General features: G+C 48.8%; 1 protein-coding gene across 1 annotated transcript in view; it reads right to left on the reverse strand.

Annotated features, from left to right (window-relative positions):
• Positions 1-1,439: 1,439 nt before the first annotated feature.
• Positions 1,440-15,230, reverse strand: part of SLC45A2 (solute carrier family 45 member 2) — a 33,959-nt gene continuing 20,168 nt past the window's right edge. Inside the window, exons 4-7 of the mRNA XM_015410321.1 lie at positions 12,616-12,759; positions 8,681-8,804; positions 5,901-6,106; positions 1,440-1,664 (exon numbers count right to left, since the gene is read on the reverse strand). Coding sequence (XP_015265807.1) covers positions 1,440-1,664; positions 5,901-6,106; positions 8,681-8,804; positions 12,616-12,759 — 699 coding nt within the window. The remainder of the gene's footprint in view (positions 1,665-5,900; positions 6,107-8,680; positions 8,805-12,615; positions 12,760-15,230) is intronic.

The raw sequence follows: 15,230 nt of genomic DNA on the forward strand, positions 1-15,230 counted from the left end.
GAAACCCAGAACAAAAAGAAGGTTGAACTTGATTTTAGTGTAGAATTGCTTGGAGGACATCGCGGTGAGCATGGATTAAAAGCAGAGTGGAGAAAGGGTCCTAGGTGACTGCCTAGGGCACCGGGGTGGAGAAGGGCACCAAAAGAATCTCGGGATAGGTTTGGCCGAGTCCTGATCAGCCACAATGGGGGGCAGTGCAGAGTCGCAATACTAGCCCAGCAACCCCCCCCCCCCAGGGGCACCTCATGCTCAGCAGCAGCCCTGGATACTAGGGCATGCTTACCCAGACCACGTCCCCAGCCTCGACAGAGGAAGGGAGGAAGGACTGGCCCCTCAGCTTCACACTGGCTGCCTGGCTAGTGGCCGTAGTTCACTGCCTGCCTGGATCTGCACACATCCAGGTCACTGGGGGGGGGGTTTCCCAAAATCATGACCACCTTGTTGTTGTTCAGTCGCACAGTCGAGTCCGACTCTTCGCGACCCCATGGACCAGCTCCCGCCAGGCCTTCCTGTCTTCCACCGTCCTCTGAAGTTTGCTCAATTTCATGTTCGTTGCATCTATGACACTGTCCAACCATCTCATCCTTTGCCGTCCCCGTCTTCTTTGACCTTCAATCTTTCCCAGCATCAGTATCTTCTCCAGTGAGGGCTCCCTTCTCATTTGGTGGCCAAAGTATTTGAGCTTCAGTTTCAGTATCTGGCCTTCCAGGGAACAGTCAGGGTTGATTTCTTTTAGGATTGACTGCCTAGGTACCAAAAATCCTGTCCACCCACCCACCTAGGGTTTCAGATGTCCTCTTTTTAGAAGACATGTCCTCTTTTTTTTGCGCCCATCCTCTTTTGGGCACTTAAAAAAAAAAACTGATGGAAATGTCCTCTTTTTAGGTTGGAAGGCTAAGAATATTCCTAGTTAGGAGCAATTATCACAGCTTAAATAGAAGGAGGAGGAGGAGGAGATTGGATTTATACCCTGCCCTTCACTACCTGAAGGAGTCTCAGAGTCGCTTACAATCCTCCTTTCCCTTCCCCTACCCATAACAGACACCCTGTGAGGCAGGTGGGGCTGAGAGAGCTCTTTTGAGAACTGCCCTTGAGAGAACAGCTCTGAAAGAACTCGTGACTGACCCAAGGTCACACCAGCAGCTGCATGTGGAGGAGTGGGGAATCAAATCCGGTTCTCCTGGACTAGAGTCCTCATTCCTAAATTTGAGATTTGTCATACTGATCCACTTGTTTGAAGTAGTCAGTCGGGAAACAGGTCCTCTTTCTTGCTTCTGAAAACACGGTAACCCTGCTTTTAGGGGGAAGAATCCATGCCCTGAAATTGTTCCGGCGCAGAGCAGTGGAAGACAGCAGGTGCACCGTCTTTCTCCCACCATCGACTAAAAGTGCCCCCCCCCCCACTGGACAAAGGCAGCCGGTTTCCTTCCAGGCACCCGCTATTTATTGCTCTCTTCCACGTAGCGCACAAAGAAGGCCACGAAGCAGCAGCCGAACAAGGCGATGGCGGAGGCGAAGATCACCACCACCACCACGCTGCCGGCGGCGCTGACCAGGAAGCCCAGTCCCACTCCGACGATGATCTGGGCCAGCTGCACCATGCACGTGAGGGCCGCGCAGTCGATTCCCTTTCCTCGGCTGCCCTCGGAAGCTTCGCTCTGATTCTGAAAGGGAACACAAAAAAAGGAAATGGAGATCTGTGCTTGGCTAATCATCGCCCGTCCAGTTCCCTTGCATCTTGGGCTCCATAATTCAGATAATTTTTTATTTTATTTATTTTATTGTATTGTATTTATACCCCGCCCTCCCCGCGAACAGGCTAATGTACAATCTTGTTTGTTTGTTTAATCCATTTCTACCCTGCCTTTCCCCCCAATGGGCTTACATTCTTCTCGTCTCTTCTCCTCCATTTTACACTCATAACCAGTGTTCCCTCTAAGCTGAGTTAGTGTGAGCTAGCTCACAGTTTTTTAGCCTCCAGCTCACACATTTTTGTCCTAGCTCAGGAAGGATGGCTCCAGAGCAAACGAATTGATGCAGTAGCCAAATCGCTTGCTCACAACTTTAATGCCAGTGGCTGACAAAAAAAATTCTTGCTCACAGGACTCCACAGCTTAGAGGGAACATTGCTCGTAACAACAACCCTGTGAAATAGATTAGGCTGAGAGGATTTGACTAGCCCAAGGTCACCCAGTGAGCTTCCATGTGAAGATGGCTAATAGGATATGAACAGGCTTTGGCAGTTGTGATGTTTAAATGGGGTAAAATACCAGGACATGAATACGATTGTGGTACAGCCCGCCAATCTATTTCCCATTTGTCACAGGAATGTGAGAGTCGTGCTTTTCAGGAAGATGTGAAAAAGGAGAAAATATTGGTTTTATACCACACCCTTCACTACTCAATGGAGTCTCAGAGCAGCTTACAATCTCCTTTCCCTTCCCATCCCCACAACAGACACCCTGTGAGGTAGGTGGGGCTGAGAGAGCTCTGACAGAAACTGCTCTTTCAAGGGCAGCTCTGACAGAACTATGGCTTGCCCAAGGTCATCCAGCAGCTGCAAGTGGAGGAGTGGGGAATCAAACCCAGTTCTCCCAGATCAGAGTCCGCACTCCTAACCACTACATCAGACAGATGGAGCTCTTTGAACTCTCCCCAGCTGCAACTGAGTGGATCGAAAATTTAGATATGAGTATTTAGGGGGGTTGCACAATTGGGCTGCAATCTGCATACCCGTTGTATCAACCTGGTTACATATTTTATATTATTATATGCTTCCTGTGTGGATAAATGAATAAATACACTGGTCCACACATAATTAAGGAGCTGTGGTGGCTCAAGTGGTTAAGACGCTGAACTGCAGGCTGTGGAAGGTCAGTAGTTCAGTAGTTTGAGACCCGGGTGCCACATGACGGAGTGAGCACCCATCTCTAGTTCCAGCTCCTGCCAACCTAGCAGTTCGAAAGCAAGAAATTGCAAGTAGATAAATAGGTACCACCCCAGTGGGAAGGTAACAGCGTTCCGTGCACCTTGGTGTTCAGTCATGCCGGCCACATGACCACGGAAACGTCTTCGGACAGCGCTGGCTCTTTGGCTTGGAAACGGAGATGAGCACCGCAACCCTAGAGTCGGATTCGACTGGCTTTCGAGCAAGGGAACCTTTACTTTTACCACACATAATTACTCTGCAGGGATCTTTTTGGAGGGCTCTGGATAGAGGATCAGGAGCCCCCCCCCCCGTCTTTGTGCAACAACTGCTTGGGCTTTTGGAACGTGAATTTTGGAGTAAAATTGCACTGGACTGATTTCTTATCACTTGTGCATAGGATTGCCACTCTCCAGGTGGGACCTCGATTTCTCCTGAAAGGACAACTGATCTCCAGGCTTCAGAGATCAGTTCCCCTGGAGAAAATGGCTGCTTTGGAGGGGGGACTCGGTGGCATCATACCCAACTGAGGTGCCTCCCCTGGCTCCACCCCCAAATCTCCAGGAATTTCCTAACCCAGAGGTGGCAACTCTAACTTGTGCAGTCCAATGAATAGGCCTCTTTATTTGGACTTTTATCTCACCATATCCCCAGCACCCTGCATAGCTAATTACTAAGGCCCGTCTTCCTTTAATCATGGTGGGAAATGACAAACCGTGTAAATGGACCGAATAAGGAGAAGGGGGAGAGAAACACAAAATAAAACAGGATCTTAAACTACCGAAGCCAACAAGACCAGCAAAAGCCCTGTCCCCACTGACAGTGCAATCGTAAACAGATTTACCAAAGTCAATAGGCTTAGTAGGGTGTAACCGTTTAGGGTTATCATAGAATCATAGAATGTTAGAATTGGAAGGGACCTTTCAAGGTCATCTAGTCCAACCCCCTGCACTCTGCAGGAGCATAGCTGAAAGATAGCCCTACATACCTACAACATACCCGAAAGATGGTCGTCCAGCCTCCGCTTGAAAACATCCAGCAAAGGAGCATCCACCTCCTCCCGAGGTTATCATAGTGCTGTCTCCAATTTATTATTTATGTATCACACGGCAGAGTTACACACAGTGCTTCTGCCAGGATGTTAACTGGAGTGGGTCATCGGGATAGGGTGGCCACTGGCAGGGGATGGGGGGGGTAGGGTTGAGAGATCCAGGTTGAGAAACTCCTGGAGATATGGGGATGGAGCCTGGGGAGAGCAGGGACCTCACTGGGGGACAATGCCATAGAGTCCACCCTTCAAAGCATCCATTTTCTCCAGGGGGACCGATCTCTGTAGAGTTTTCCCCTCAGATGGCTGTGGCCCCGCCCCCAGCGTGCCCGGCGTCATCACGTCACATCCGGCTGACGTGCACGCCGGGGTTCCCCCCGGGGCCCGATTCCGCGGCGGCAGAAATCGGGCCTCCAAAGCGGGGGATTATCCGCCCCCCGGGGGGACTTGGCAGCCCTAAATGAAACCCACAATAACAAAACCCACTATTATACCGTGGCTTTGTCCACTTGGCGAGGGGCAGTTTCTTGGAGGCAGGGCCTATGCTTGGCATACAGAGGGTCCCGGGTCCAATTTTGAGTCAAGGTAGCAGTTGCTAGGGAAGCCTTCTCTGTAACACTAGGGAGTTTTCTGGCCAGTCATGGTAGATGATACCATTCTTGGTGGGCCAGTAGTCTAAGGAAAGTCATAATATGACATCTTCCCATTGCCTCTCATCTGGACTTGGCTGCTTGAGCTTTGTACACATCTAATAGAAGAGTATCTTGGTGGGTCTTAAAAGACCATGCTAATGTACAGCAAGGAAGACCCAAGTATGTATAGATGTGACCTCAAGGAGCTACTCAAGCACGCTAATATGATCCCACTCCTGGGTGAGTTCCTGCCCTCTTCTGAGGTCTGCGGAGGAATTTCTGTAGTATTCAACACTATGTCCCCCACATGAAGATCAGCAGATCCTCATTGGAAAGTTGAATTTTTTACTGATATTAGGGTTGCCAGCTCCGGGTTGGGAAATACCTGGAGATTTGTGGGGGTGGAGCCTGAGGAGGGCGGGGTTTGAGGAGGGGAGGGGCTTCGATGGGGGTATATTGCCATAGAATCCAATGTCCAAAGCAGCCATTTTCTCCAGGTGAACTAATCTCTGTTGCCTGGAAAACAGCTGTAATAGCGGGGAATCTCCAACCACCACCTGGAGGTTGGCAACCTTTTAAGAGAACCTTTTAATCTAATGCTTCGATCGCCAGAGCATCCATTTTCTCCCAGGGGAACTGATCTCTGTAGTCTGGAGGGCTCTTTTTGTAGAAAAAGCCCAGCAGGAACTCATTAGCATAAAGGCCATACCCAACAGCAGGAGCTCATTAGCATATTAGGCCACACCCCAGCATCACATCTTATTCGCATATTAGGCCACACCCCCACGTTACCTGAAGTGTGGTCATCCAGCCACACCCACCTTTTGCTTCTTATTCTCTTTACCTTGTTTGTTCTCAAAACCCAGGGCTTTTTGCATGTTAGGGCACACACCCCTAATTGTAGCCAATCCAAATGAGTTTTTGCTGTTGGGTGTGGCCTATTATGCTAATGAGTTCCTGCTGGGCGTGGCCAACTTGGGAGCCAGCCGGAACTCCGTTCCTGTGTGTTCCTGCCCCAAAATAGCCCTGGCCGTAATTCTGGGGGGTCCCCAGGTCCCACCTGGAGGCTGGCATCCCTACTCCCTACTGGTACCAACTATAAAACACCTCAGGGATTTCTGTATTAAAGAGAGGCACCTGGGCTGTGGTCTCTCACCCCCTTGTTGGATAGCGTTGCTCCCCCCTCCACGGAGATGGGACACACGGGGAGTCAGAAAAGGGACCTGACAGCAAAGAATGTGCTGATGTTATTAACCAGAAAACCGAGATGAAATGTTGGTTCATTCTAACTTACCTCTTCCTCCCTGTGATATTCAGCGATAAGGTTGAACGGTACAGTATATAATGTACTGGACATTACGCCAAAGAGGGAGCACAGAGCCAGGGTAGAATAGATTTTGGGGAAGAGTCCAATAAACCCAGTGCCCAGTCCAAAAAGTAGATATCCAATGAAATAGAGTCCCTTTAATCCTATGTAAGGTAGTAGGGCTTTCTGCAAATCTGTTCAGGGGGGGAAAGATGGAGAAAAAGAGGAGGTTTCATTTTTAAAGGCAGCGATCTTAGTCACGGTTAAGAGTATGAAATGTCTCAGAACTTCTGAAATCATTCCCCCCCCCTTTTAATAAGTAGGGTTGTCGACCTCCAGGTGGTGGCCGGAGAGCCCCCAGAACTACCACTGATCTCCAGGCAACAATAAACCGCTCCCTCTGAAGGAAATGGCTACTTTGGCCATTTCTCTATGGCATTATACCCCGCTGACGTCCCTCTCCAAACTCCACCCTCCCCAGGCTCAGCCCCCCCCAAATCTCCAGGAATTTCCCAACCCAGAGCTGGAAACCCTACTTACAAGTGAAATTATGTGATATTTCAACACCAATTGATAGACTGATCTTATTTGCACCCTGTTGTTTCTCTGAAGAACTCAGACAACCTTATCTCCCTTCCCAGCCAATCATCAACCTACCTTTATTTCCCCCTCACTCTTCAGTTTCCACCCCCCACACACCTGCAGCCTCTCCCGTGCTCTGAAGCCCTGACTACTACGTCACATTGGCTGTCATATAGGGGCCACCTCAGCAGCATATAAGGATACAGAGCCCACCATTTTCTCCAGGGGAACTGATCTCTGCCATCTGGAAAGCAGTTGTAATTCTGAGTGATCTCCAGCCCTCACCTGGAGATTGGACACATTTTACCTCAGAAAAGCAAACTGTTTCGAATGTTAGAGGCAAAAGCCAATCAAGTCGCATATGCAAATGATCTCTGTGGTCCGAGGTAAAGGCCAATGCGGCTGCATATGCAAATAACCTCTGTGTTCTGACTGGCTATGGGGGGGGGGACAGCAAACTGTTTAGAATGTTGGAGGAAAGCAGTTGTAATTCTGAGTGATCTCCAGCCCTCACCTGGAGATTGGACACATTTTACCTCAGAAAAGCAAACTGTTTCGAATGTTAGAGGCAAAAGCCAATCAAGTCACATATGCAAATGATCTCTGTGGTCCGAGGTAAAGGCCAATGCGGCTGCATATGCAAATAACCTCTGTGTTCTGACTGGCTATGGGGGGGGGGGACAGCAAACTGTTTAGAATGTTGGAGGTGAGACTCAAGCAATGCAGCCAGTGGATAGGGACAGATTCTGAGTGACACACCAGGGTGCCAACCAATTCCGGAGCGTATGGAATGTTCTAGAGAAGTGCCACCACCATTCAGCTTTTATATATAAGGAAGATTGGTACACATCTCACTGCTGCTCACTTCTTCAGATCTGAAGAAGTGAGCAGTAACCCACGAAAGCTCACGCCCTACCACAAACTTTGTTAGTCTTTAAGGTGCTACTAGGCAGGTTTCAGTGAGCTATTCCACCCTCAGCATCTCATCTGTAATGTGGGGTGAGTGGAATAACAATGCTGTAAGATCACTGAAACAACATATGTGAAGTCCTTTTAACATTTTTAGGGTCTTTATACTGCTGAGAAACAGTCACATCATCATCGGGCAAGAACTTTTGCCAGATGGCCCCCAAAGTTTTGAGCCTGTGAGCACCTTTGGAATTCTGACCCAGGGCGGTGGGCAAAGCCACCACAAAACACCTGCCGAAGGAAGGCTGCCACAGCTTCCCTTCAGTCACACAGTGAAGATCCCTGTGCTGTGGGGGCAGCTGCTGCTGCCAAAGCAGTGCTCTTGAAAATCTGCACAGCCAATCAAATCTCCAGTGGCTAGTCAGAGGCCTTGCTGGGCAACAGCCCCACTTTGACTCACCCACTTTCTAAAAGAATTTGGCAGGCAACAGGAAAGGTGCCAGAGGCCCTCATGATGCCCACAGGCACCATGTTGGAGAAAGGAGGAGGAGGAGGAGGAGGAGGAGGAGATTGGATTTATACCCTGCCCTTCCCTTGGAGCCTCAACATGGCTTACAATCCCCTTCCCTGCCTCTCCCCACAGCAGATACCCTGTGGGGTAGGTGGGACTGAATGAGCTCTTACTGAGAACTGCTCTTGAGAGAACAGCTCTGAGAGAACTGTGACTGACCCAAGGCCACGCCAACAGCTGCATGTGGAGGAGTGGGGAATCAAACCCAGTTCTCCCAGATTAGAGTCTGCAGTCCTAACCACTATACCAGGGGTGTCAAACATGTGGCCCGGAGGCCAGATCAGGCCCCCGGAGGGCTTCCATCAGTCCCGCAGTGGAACTGGCCATCTCCTGCTTCCAGTTCTGCTGCTGCTGCTGCATCATAACCTGCTTCGCCAGACTCTCTTAATCGCTCGGCCTTTCGTGTTTCAACCTGGGTCCTAGACTCATAACTCTGAGCATGAGATTTCTGTGGTGAATGTCAATAAATCAAAAGTAGGTCTGCATCTTACAGAGCTAATGTTTTAAGCATGTTTTTATTTTAAGTAAGGAAAAAATCTTTGTTTTGCGTCACTTATAAAGTTTATATCTCTGCTACCCGGCATTTATGACACACATGTGGCCCGACCCAACAAGGTCTCATTTATGTCAGATCTGGCCCCCATGACAAATGATTTCGACACCCCAGCACTACACCAAACTGGCTGTGTGCCTCGATGGTACTTACAGGAGTAGAGTGAGGAAGAAATGGCATTGATGCACATCCCCCAGCATCCCATCTCAACACCCCTTTCATAAGTCAGATAAGCCGTAGAGTTATGAGGTGCGTAAGGGTCACCGTTGAACACAATCTGCAGTGGCACCGCAAAAGAGAAGGAGAGGAAGGAATTATGCTGACATCGTCACATTTCCCCATTCTCAATAACCATGCAGCTGAAAGGCTAGGGAGAGACCGAGCCAGAAAGGGGACTGGATATTGTCGTTTAGGGGAATGCTGTCTCTTGACTGTTGTTTCGAAACTGTACTACTTTGAGCTCATTGGAAGTAGGGTTGCCAAACTCCCCGGTTTGCCAGGGGTCCCCCATTTTGGGGGGGGGGGGTTTCTACCCGCCTCCAACACCCACAGCCACCCATCTCTCTCCCTTTAAGTGTGTGGAACCCGTGTTTCCTCCCAAGCCTGATCTCCGCAAGCTTGCAGGGAAATGGCAGCTTCGTGCTCTTAAAAGGGAAACGTGGCTGCTCTTAAAGGGGAAACGCCGGCTCCTGCATTTAAAAGGGAAACGCCGGCTCCTTTAAGTGCAGGGAACTGCCGTTTCTGGAGATCTGGCGCATGGGCGGGTGGGGGTGGGGCGGCGGACGTCCCCAATGTGACGTCATCACGTCAGGGATGCCCCGCCCCCTCCAGGAACGCCCCCAAAGTCCCCCACTGGGGGTGGAAGATGGACTTGGCAACCCTAATTGGAAGTGGCAACCAGAATAAAAATATTTTAAATGAATGGACAAATGAATGAGCGCTACGCCGATGAGGATATAAAGACTGCGCTAGTTTATTACTGGGGATTTGAAAATTGTATTTGTTTAGAAAATTTCTAAGCCACTTCTCCAGAGAGCTTGTTTCAAGAGGCACAGGAAATTGGAAGGGGATAAAACCCAAGGGCTATGGGGAAACTGGACTGTTCAGACTCCTATGAGATATAGGCAGGGTTGGGTTCCCAAGCTCCAGACGGGGCCTGGAGATCTTCTGGAATGACAACTGATTGCCAGATGACAGAGATCAGTACCCCTGAAGAAAATAACCACTTTGGAGGGTGGCATTATACACAGCTGAGGTCCCTCCTGTAATGCTTCTGGGTTCTGATATAGAGACCAGAAGAATGAGGAGTAGGTGAAACAGTTTTAATCTAAGGAGCAACTCCAACAGTTTTATGGAAGCACTCTCAAGTAGAGCTGGCCACTTGAGCATGTGACCTTAGAGAAGGTCTTCAAATTAACACAGTAGACGAATATAAGAGATTATCTTAATATTATAAATTCTATCACAACACCTCCACTCCCTACACCCCGCACTCTCCAGGCTCCACCCCCAAACCTGCATGAATTTTCTAACTCAGTGTTGGCAGCTTGATATTAAGAAGCAGATTTGCATGTGAGGGGGGTGGTTTCCCCAACCCTTTAGTTCCCTCCCAGCAATTGCCAATTGACTGGTAGTTTGTTCACGCTAATAAGAAACTTCACTGTCCAGGGCCCATTATGGAAGGCAGGAAAGGGCCTGCCTGCAGGCAAGACTGGTATTTCTTCATATTTGGGGGACTCTTTGGCCGTGCAGAAAACTACTATCTTATACATTTAAAGATCTCTTCCAATGCCTAATAACAGCTGAGGAAGACCATCACCCTCAGAATGCTGGGAGCTGTTGAGAATCTGTTGCAGGGGGCGAGAAGGGGACAGAGAACACGGACACTAAAAATAGTATAACAACTTTCTGGAGAATATAAGAAGAGCCCTACCAGATCAGACCAGTGATCTATTTAGCCCCGCAACCTGGCTCATGCAAAGGCCAACAAGTGGGGCACAGAGGACAAGGCCTTCTCCTGGTGCTGCCTCCTAGGAGTGGTTTTCAGAGCTTTGCTGCCTTTGTATATGGAGATTCCCTTCAGTCACCATAGCTAATACCCATTGTTGGATCTCTTTTCTATGAATCTAACCCCTTTTAAGGCTATCTATGCTCATGGCCATCACTAGCTCCACTGACAGTGAATTCCACAGTTTTATTACTTGTTGAGTAAAGAAGTATTTCCTTTTGTCTGTCCTGAACCTATTGCCCATTGATTTCATTGGGTGCTTTGGCGTTCTAGTGTTACGGGAGAGGGAGAAAAAGTTCTCTTAGGCTGCGGTCGGATGAGCAGTTTGCACTGATGTCGTTGCTGTTCCCTTGCAGATTTAAAGTTCATGATCAGACAGCAGCATCTGCCTCCTGATCCCTAGTCATCACCACCCCATTCTGCCTTCAAATCAGAGCTATTAGGTACCGGGGAAAGTTCAGTCTTTATGGATGTCAATGTTTTCACCCTGCATTTCTGGATGTCTAAACTTCCCTGTTGCAAACTGAAGCCAGTTGGGAAGTGGGAACCTTGCCATTGGTTCCGACCCCGAATTGTTAGTGATGTGCGCATAAGCGCATATGCACATGCACACCCTTAAATTAAAAAAAAAAGATGACAGCACACTCCATGGTTGACATGCAGCACTAATCTGGACGATTGACCATGGAGCGAGCGTGTGGGGAAGCCCTCAGGGTGTGCTATCTGATCAAACCTTCCCACTACAACTTAAACCAGTGCAATTAAAGGCGTGCCCAGACTGCACCAAGCCTTTTGTCTGACCGCAGCCTTAATCTACTGCCTCCACCCCATGTATAATTCTATAAACTACTACTATGTTCCCCCTTAGTAATCTTTTCTCTAAACTGAAAAGTCCCAGATTCTTTAGCCTTTCTTCATAGGGAAGGTGCTCTGAAGGTGACATTTGGATTGGAGTGAGAGGATAAATGTCATAGTCTTGTATCTTCCCATAATTCCTTGTGGGCCCACAACTCACAGTATAAAAACTCCCTATATGGCATTCAACAGTGATTGGAAGACGTCAGGCTGATTCCTCTTTAAAGCTGCTAGCACACAGTGCCGCAGGAAACAAAGCAATATATTGCTAGGAGATGCTAATAGAGTCCTAAGGTGAGATGGAGGGGAATCACAGATTTGTAACACATTGCTCAGGCAAACAGAAAATAATATTATTGCAGGCTCCAGAAACCTTTGTTTTTAAAACTGGCATTTCAGTCTGGGAAGGTTAAAAGGCAGACGTGCTTTAAAATGAAATCCCCAGCTACCCAAGAGGAGGAGGAGGAGGAGGAGATTGGATTTATACCCCTCCCTTCACTTGGAGTCTCAGAGCAGTTTACAATCTCCTTTCCCTTCCCCTCCCCACAACAGATACCCTGTGAGGTAGGTGGGGCTGAGAGAGTTCTTTTGCGGACAGCTCTTGAGAGAACAGCTCTGAGAGAACTTGTGACTGACCCAAGGTCATCCAGCAGCTGCATGTGGAGGAGTGGGGAATAAAACCCAGTTCTCCCAGATTAGAGTCCATGCTCCTAACCACTACACCAAACTGGCTCAATAAAGACCCAATAAAGAGCCCTGAGGGCATCCATAGTTGCTTTTTGAAATCTCCTATACAGCTGTTTAATCCTAGATGTTTACAGCCCTGAGTTTGCCGTCATGTACACACAAGGCTATTTTTGGGCAGGAACGCACAGGAACGGACTTCCAGCTGGCTTCAGAGTTGGCCACTCCCACTACACCCAAGCCAAGGGAAGGCAGTTTAAACTGCCTCCCCTCCCCTCATGGCCACGGGGCACCTGGGCAAGCCAAAGGAAGGCATGGGGTGTGGCCTATTATGCTAATGAGATGCAATGTTGGGGTGTGTCTTGATATGCTAATGAGTTACTACTGTTGGGTGTGGCCTATTATGCTAATGAGTTCCTGCTGGGCTTTTTCTACAAAAAAAGCCCTGTGTATTATAGCGTGTGGCTATAATAATCCAAATAAGAACAGGGAGAGTTAGTCTGCAGTGCACCTCTAGGTGGCGGCGGATCGTTGTCTTTACCTGTCCCATGAAGTCCGTGAAGAAGAGCATGTTGGAGAGGAAGGCCGTCCATCCCATCAAATGGCTCATGCACAAGCAGCGATAATGGGAAGGCATGCTGAGAAGTGCCTTGAGGAGGGCCTTAATGGTCACATGACTCTCAACCTGAAAGGAAGAATGACCCAAATGTCTGGTTTAAAGCTTGCCAAAACCATTAATGGAAGAGAGGGATGCCGTCCTCCAAGCAGGGCCTGGGCATCTCCCAGAATTATAGCTCCCCTCCAGATTACAGAGATCATCCCCCCCCCCTGGAGAAAGTGGATGCTTTGGTGGGTGGACTCTGTGGCATTGTCCCCCGCTGAGGTCCCTGTCCTCCCCAGGCTCCACCCCCAGATCTCCAGGGGTCTCCCAATCTGGATCTGGCAACCCTACCCCCCCCCCCCGCCACTGGCCAGAGGGGACCTGGCACCCTAATGGAAGATGGTGAAAGAGCTGGAATAGTTTGCTTCCTTGCCGTACTGAATGACTCGCTTCCTTTAGTGACGACAAAACCTGGATGCTGTTTCTTGTGTTATTTGTCATTTGGCACTGGACAATACTTTGTAGCCCAAGGGGTCTCAAAACCAGGCATCCCAGCAGCAAGATGCAGACATCCTACTCTTTGCACCATCAGAGAAACATGCCAGAGAAGGATTCTTCGGGCCTGTCTTATGCTGCACTACAGTGCCACCACTGCAGATGGACAGAGGGTGGTACTGTAGCCAACAACCCAGCAGGGATCAAATGAAGAGGCTCACAGGGGTCTACTTGCTCCTGTAAACCGGCTGGCACAACTTGTCTCCCAGGCATGGATTGAGCTGCGTTTAACTGCTCAAGATCTGTGCATTGTAGAGCTTTTAGTGGAGGAAATGGAACGGAAAGGGAAAGGCAGGGAAGGGAGGATTGAGCTGTCCTTGGACTGCTCGGCCCTACCCAGTTGCTTGCCTCCATACTACCTCCCCTGATAGACACCTACCCCCCCCAACAAAAGACTGCCACCAGACCTCAAGGTAAAAATCAAACAAAACGTATCTCTTTATCCTTGTATTTCCATGCTAGGGAAAAACTTTGCTTGCCTCTTACCCAATGAGTTGTAAAAGCCACAAAGGGTATTTTAAAAATGGACTTGCAAATATTCAAGTATTCATATTTGGGTGTAATGCCGTTGTTTGAGTGAAAAGGATACCTAGCTGGCTGACAAAGTCTGGGTTCACACTAAACCTTGAAATATGCAATTGATTCACACGGGTCCCATCAAGGTATGTCAATAAAGTTTACCAGCTGAAAGCTATACATTCTCTCATTGGGATGTCTGGAATGTAATTATTTTATAGAGAGGGGGTTTCATGTTGCCTCTCCAAGGAACCTGCCCAAATTTGATTCGGTAGCAGGGCTATTTTGGGGCAGGAACGGAGTTCCGGCTGGCTCCCAAGTTGGCCACACCCATCAGGAACTCATTAGCATAATAGGCCACACCCAACAGCAGAAACTCATTAGGATTGGCTACATTAGGGGTGTGTGGCCTAACATGCAAAGGAGTTCCTGCTACAAAAAAGCCCTGGGTTTTGGCAACAAACAAGGTCAACAGAATAAGAAGCAAAAGGTGGGTGTGGCTGGATAACCAGACTTCTGGTAACATGGGGTGTGTGGCCTAATATGCTAATATGCTGTGCTGTCAGGGGTGTGGCCTAATATGTTAATGAGTTCCTGCTGTTGTTGGGTGTGGCCTATTATGCTAATGGCTTCCTGCTGGAAAGCTGGGCTTTTTCTACAAAAAAAGTCCTGTTCAGTAGTATTTTAGTAAATGAAACTGCTAGATGCAAAAAAGAAGAAAAAGAATGTGCTGCCCCCAGTCAGCGTTAACTGTAGTTTAGTAAAACTGCTGTGTATCTTTAAGAGTAGTGCACCTGGGAATTGTAGTTCTCAGTTAGGGGTCCCAGAAGCTTCCCTCTGACTGGCTCATTAAGAGTAATTTCCTGAGCTCAGAGGCACGAAGATAGGAGTTTTATTGTTCTTTTCTGTTTCTTTGTCCATCAACCCTTACTGCAAGGAGAAGGGAAGCCCATCTCTTTTCTCACCACAGCGATAGAACTGACCTAGATCACAAGATGGAACTTTCCACCCAGCTATCAAGTCCCTCTATTGTGCTTGCTTTTTTTTCCCTTTTGGAACTTTATACAGCCTGGAATGGGGGAGGTGTGGATGCCAGCCTCCAGGTGGGACCTGGGGATCCCCTGGAATTGCAGCTCATCTTCAGACTACAAAGATCAGTTCCCCTGGAGAAAATGGATGCTTTGGAGGGTGGGCTCTATGGCACTATACCCCACTGAGGTCCCTGTCCTCCCCAGGCTCTACCCTCAAATCTCCAGGAATTTTCCAACCTGGAGCTGGCAACCCTATGCCCCACTGGTGGCCAGGGGGACCTAGAAACCCTTGGGGGGACCTTACTGAACAAGGAAACAGCATGAGGGAAAAGAATTAAAAGCCCCTTTCCACAGCACCAGTACCCTAGCCTAGATCAGTAGCCACCCACCTTCCAGTCACAGGACTTCAATATCACACATAGATTGGTTCCTGCTTCCCAGCACAGGGTTATG

The sequence above is a fragment of the Gekko japonicus genome, unplaced genomic scaffold (assembly GCF_001447785.1).
Source record: "Gekko japonicus isolate JY-2015 unplaced genomic scaffold, Gekko_japonicus_V1.1 scaffold1490, whole genome shotgun sequence".
In the NCBI taxonomy this organism is placed as follows: domain Eukaryota; kingdom Metazoa; phylum Chordata; class Lepidosauria; order Squamata; family Gekkonidae; genus Gekko; species Gekko japonicus.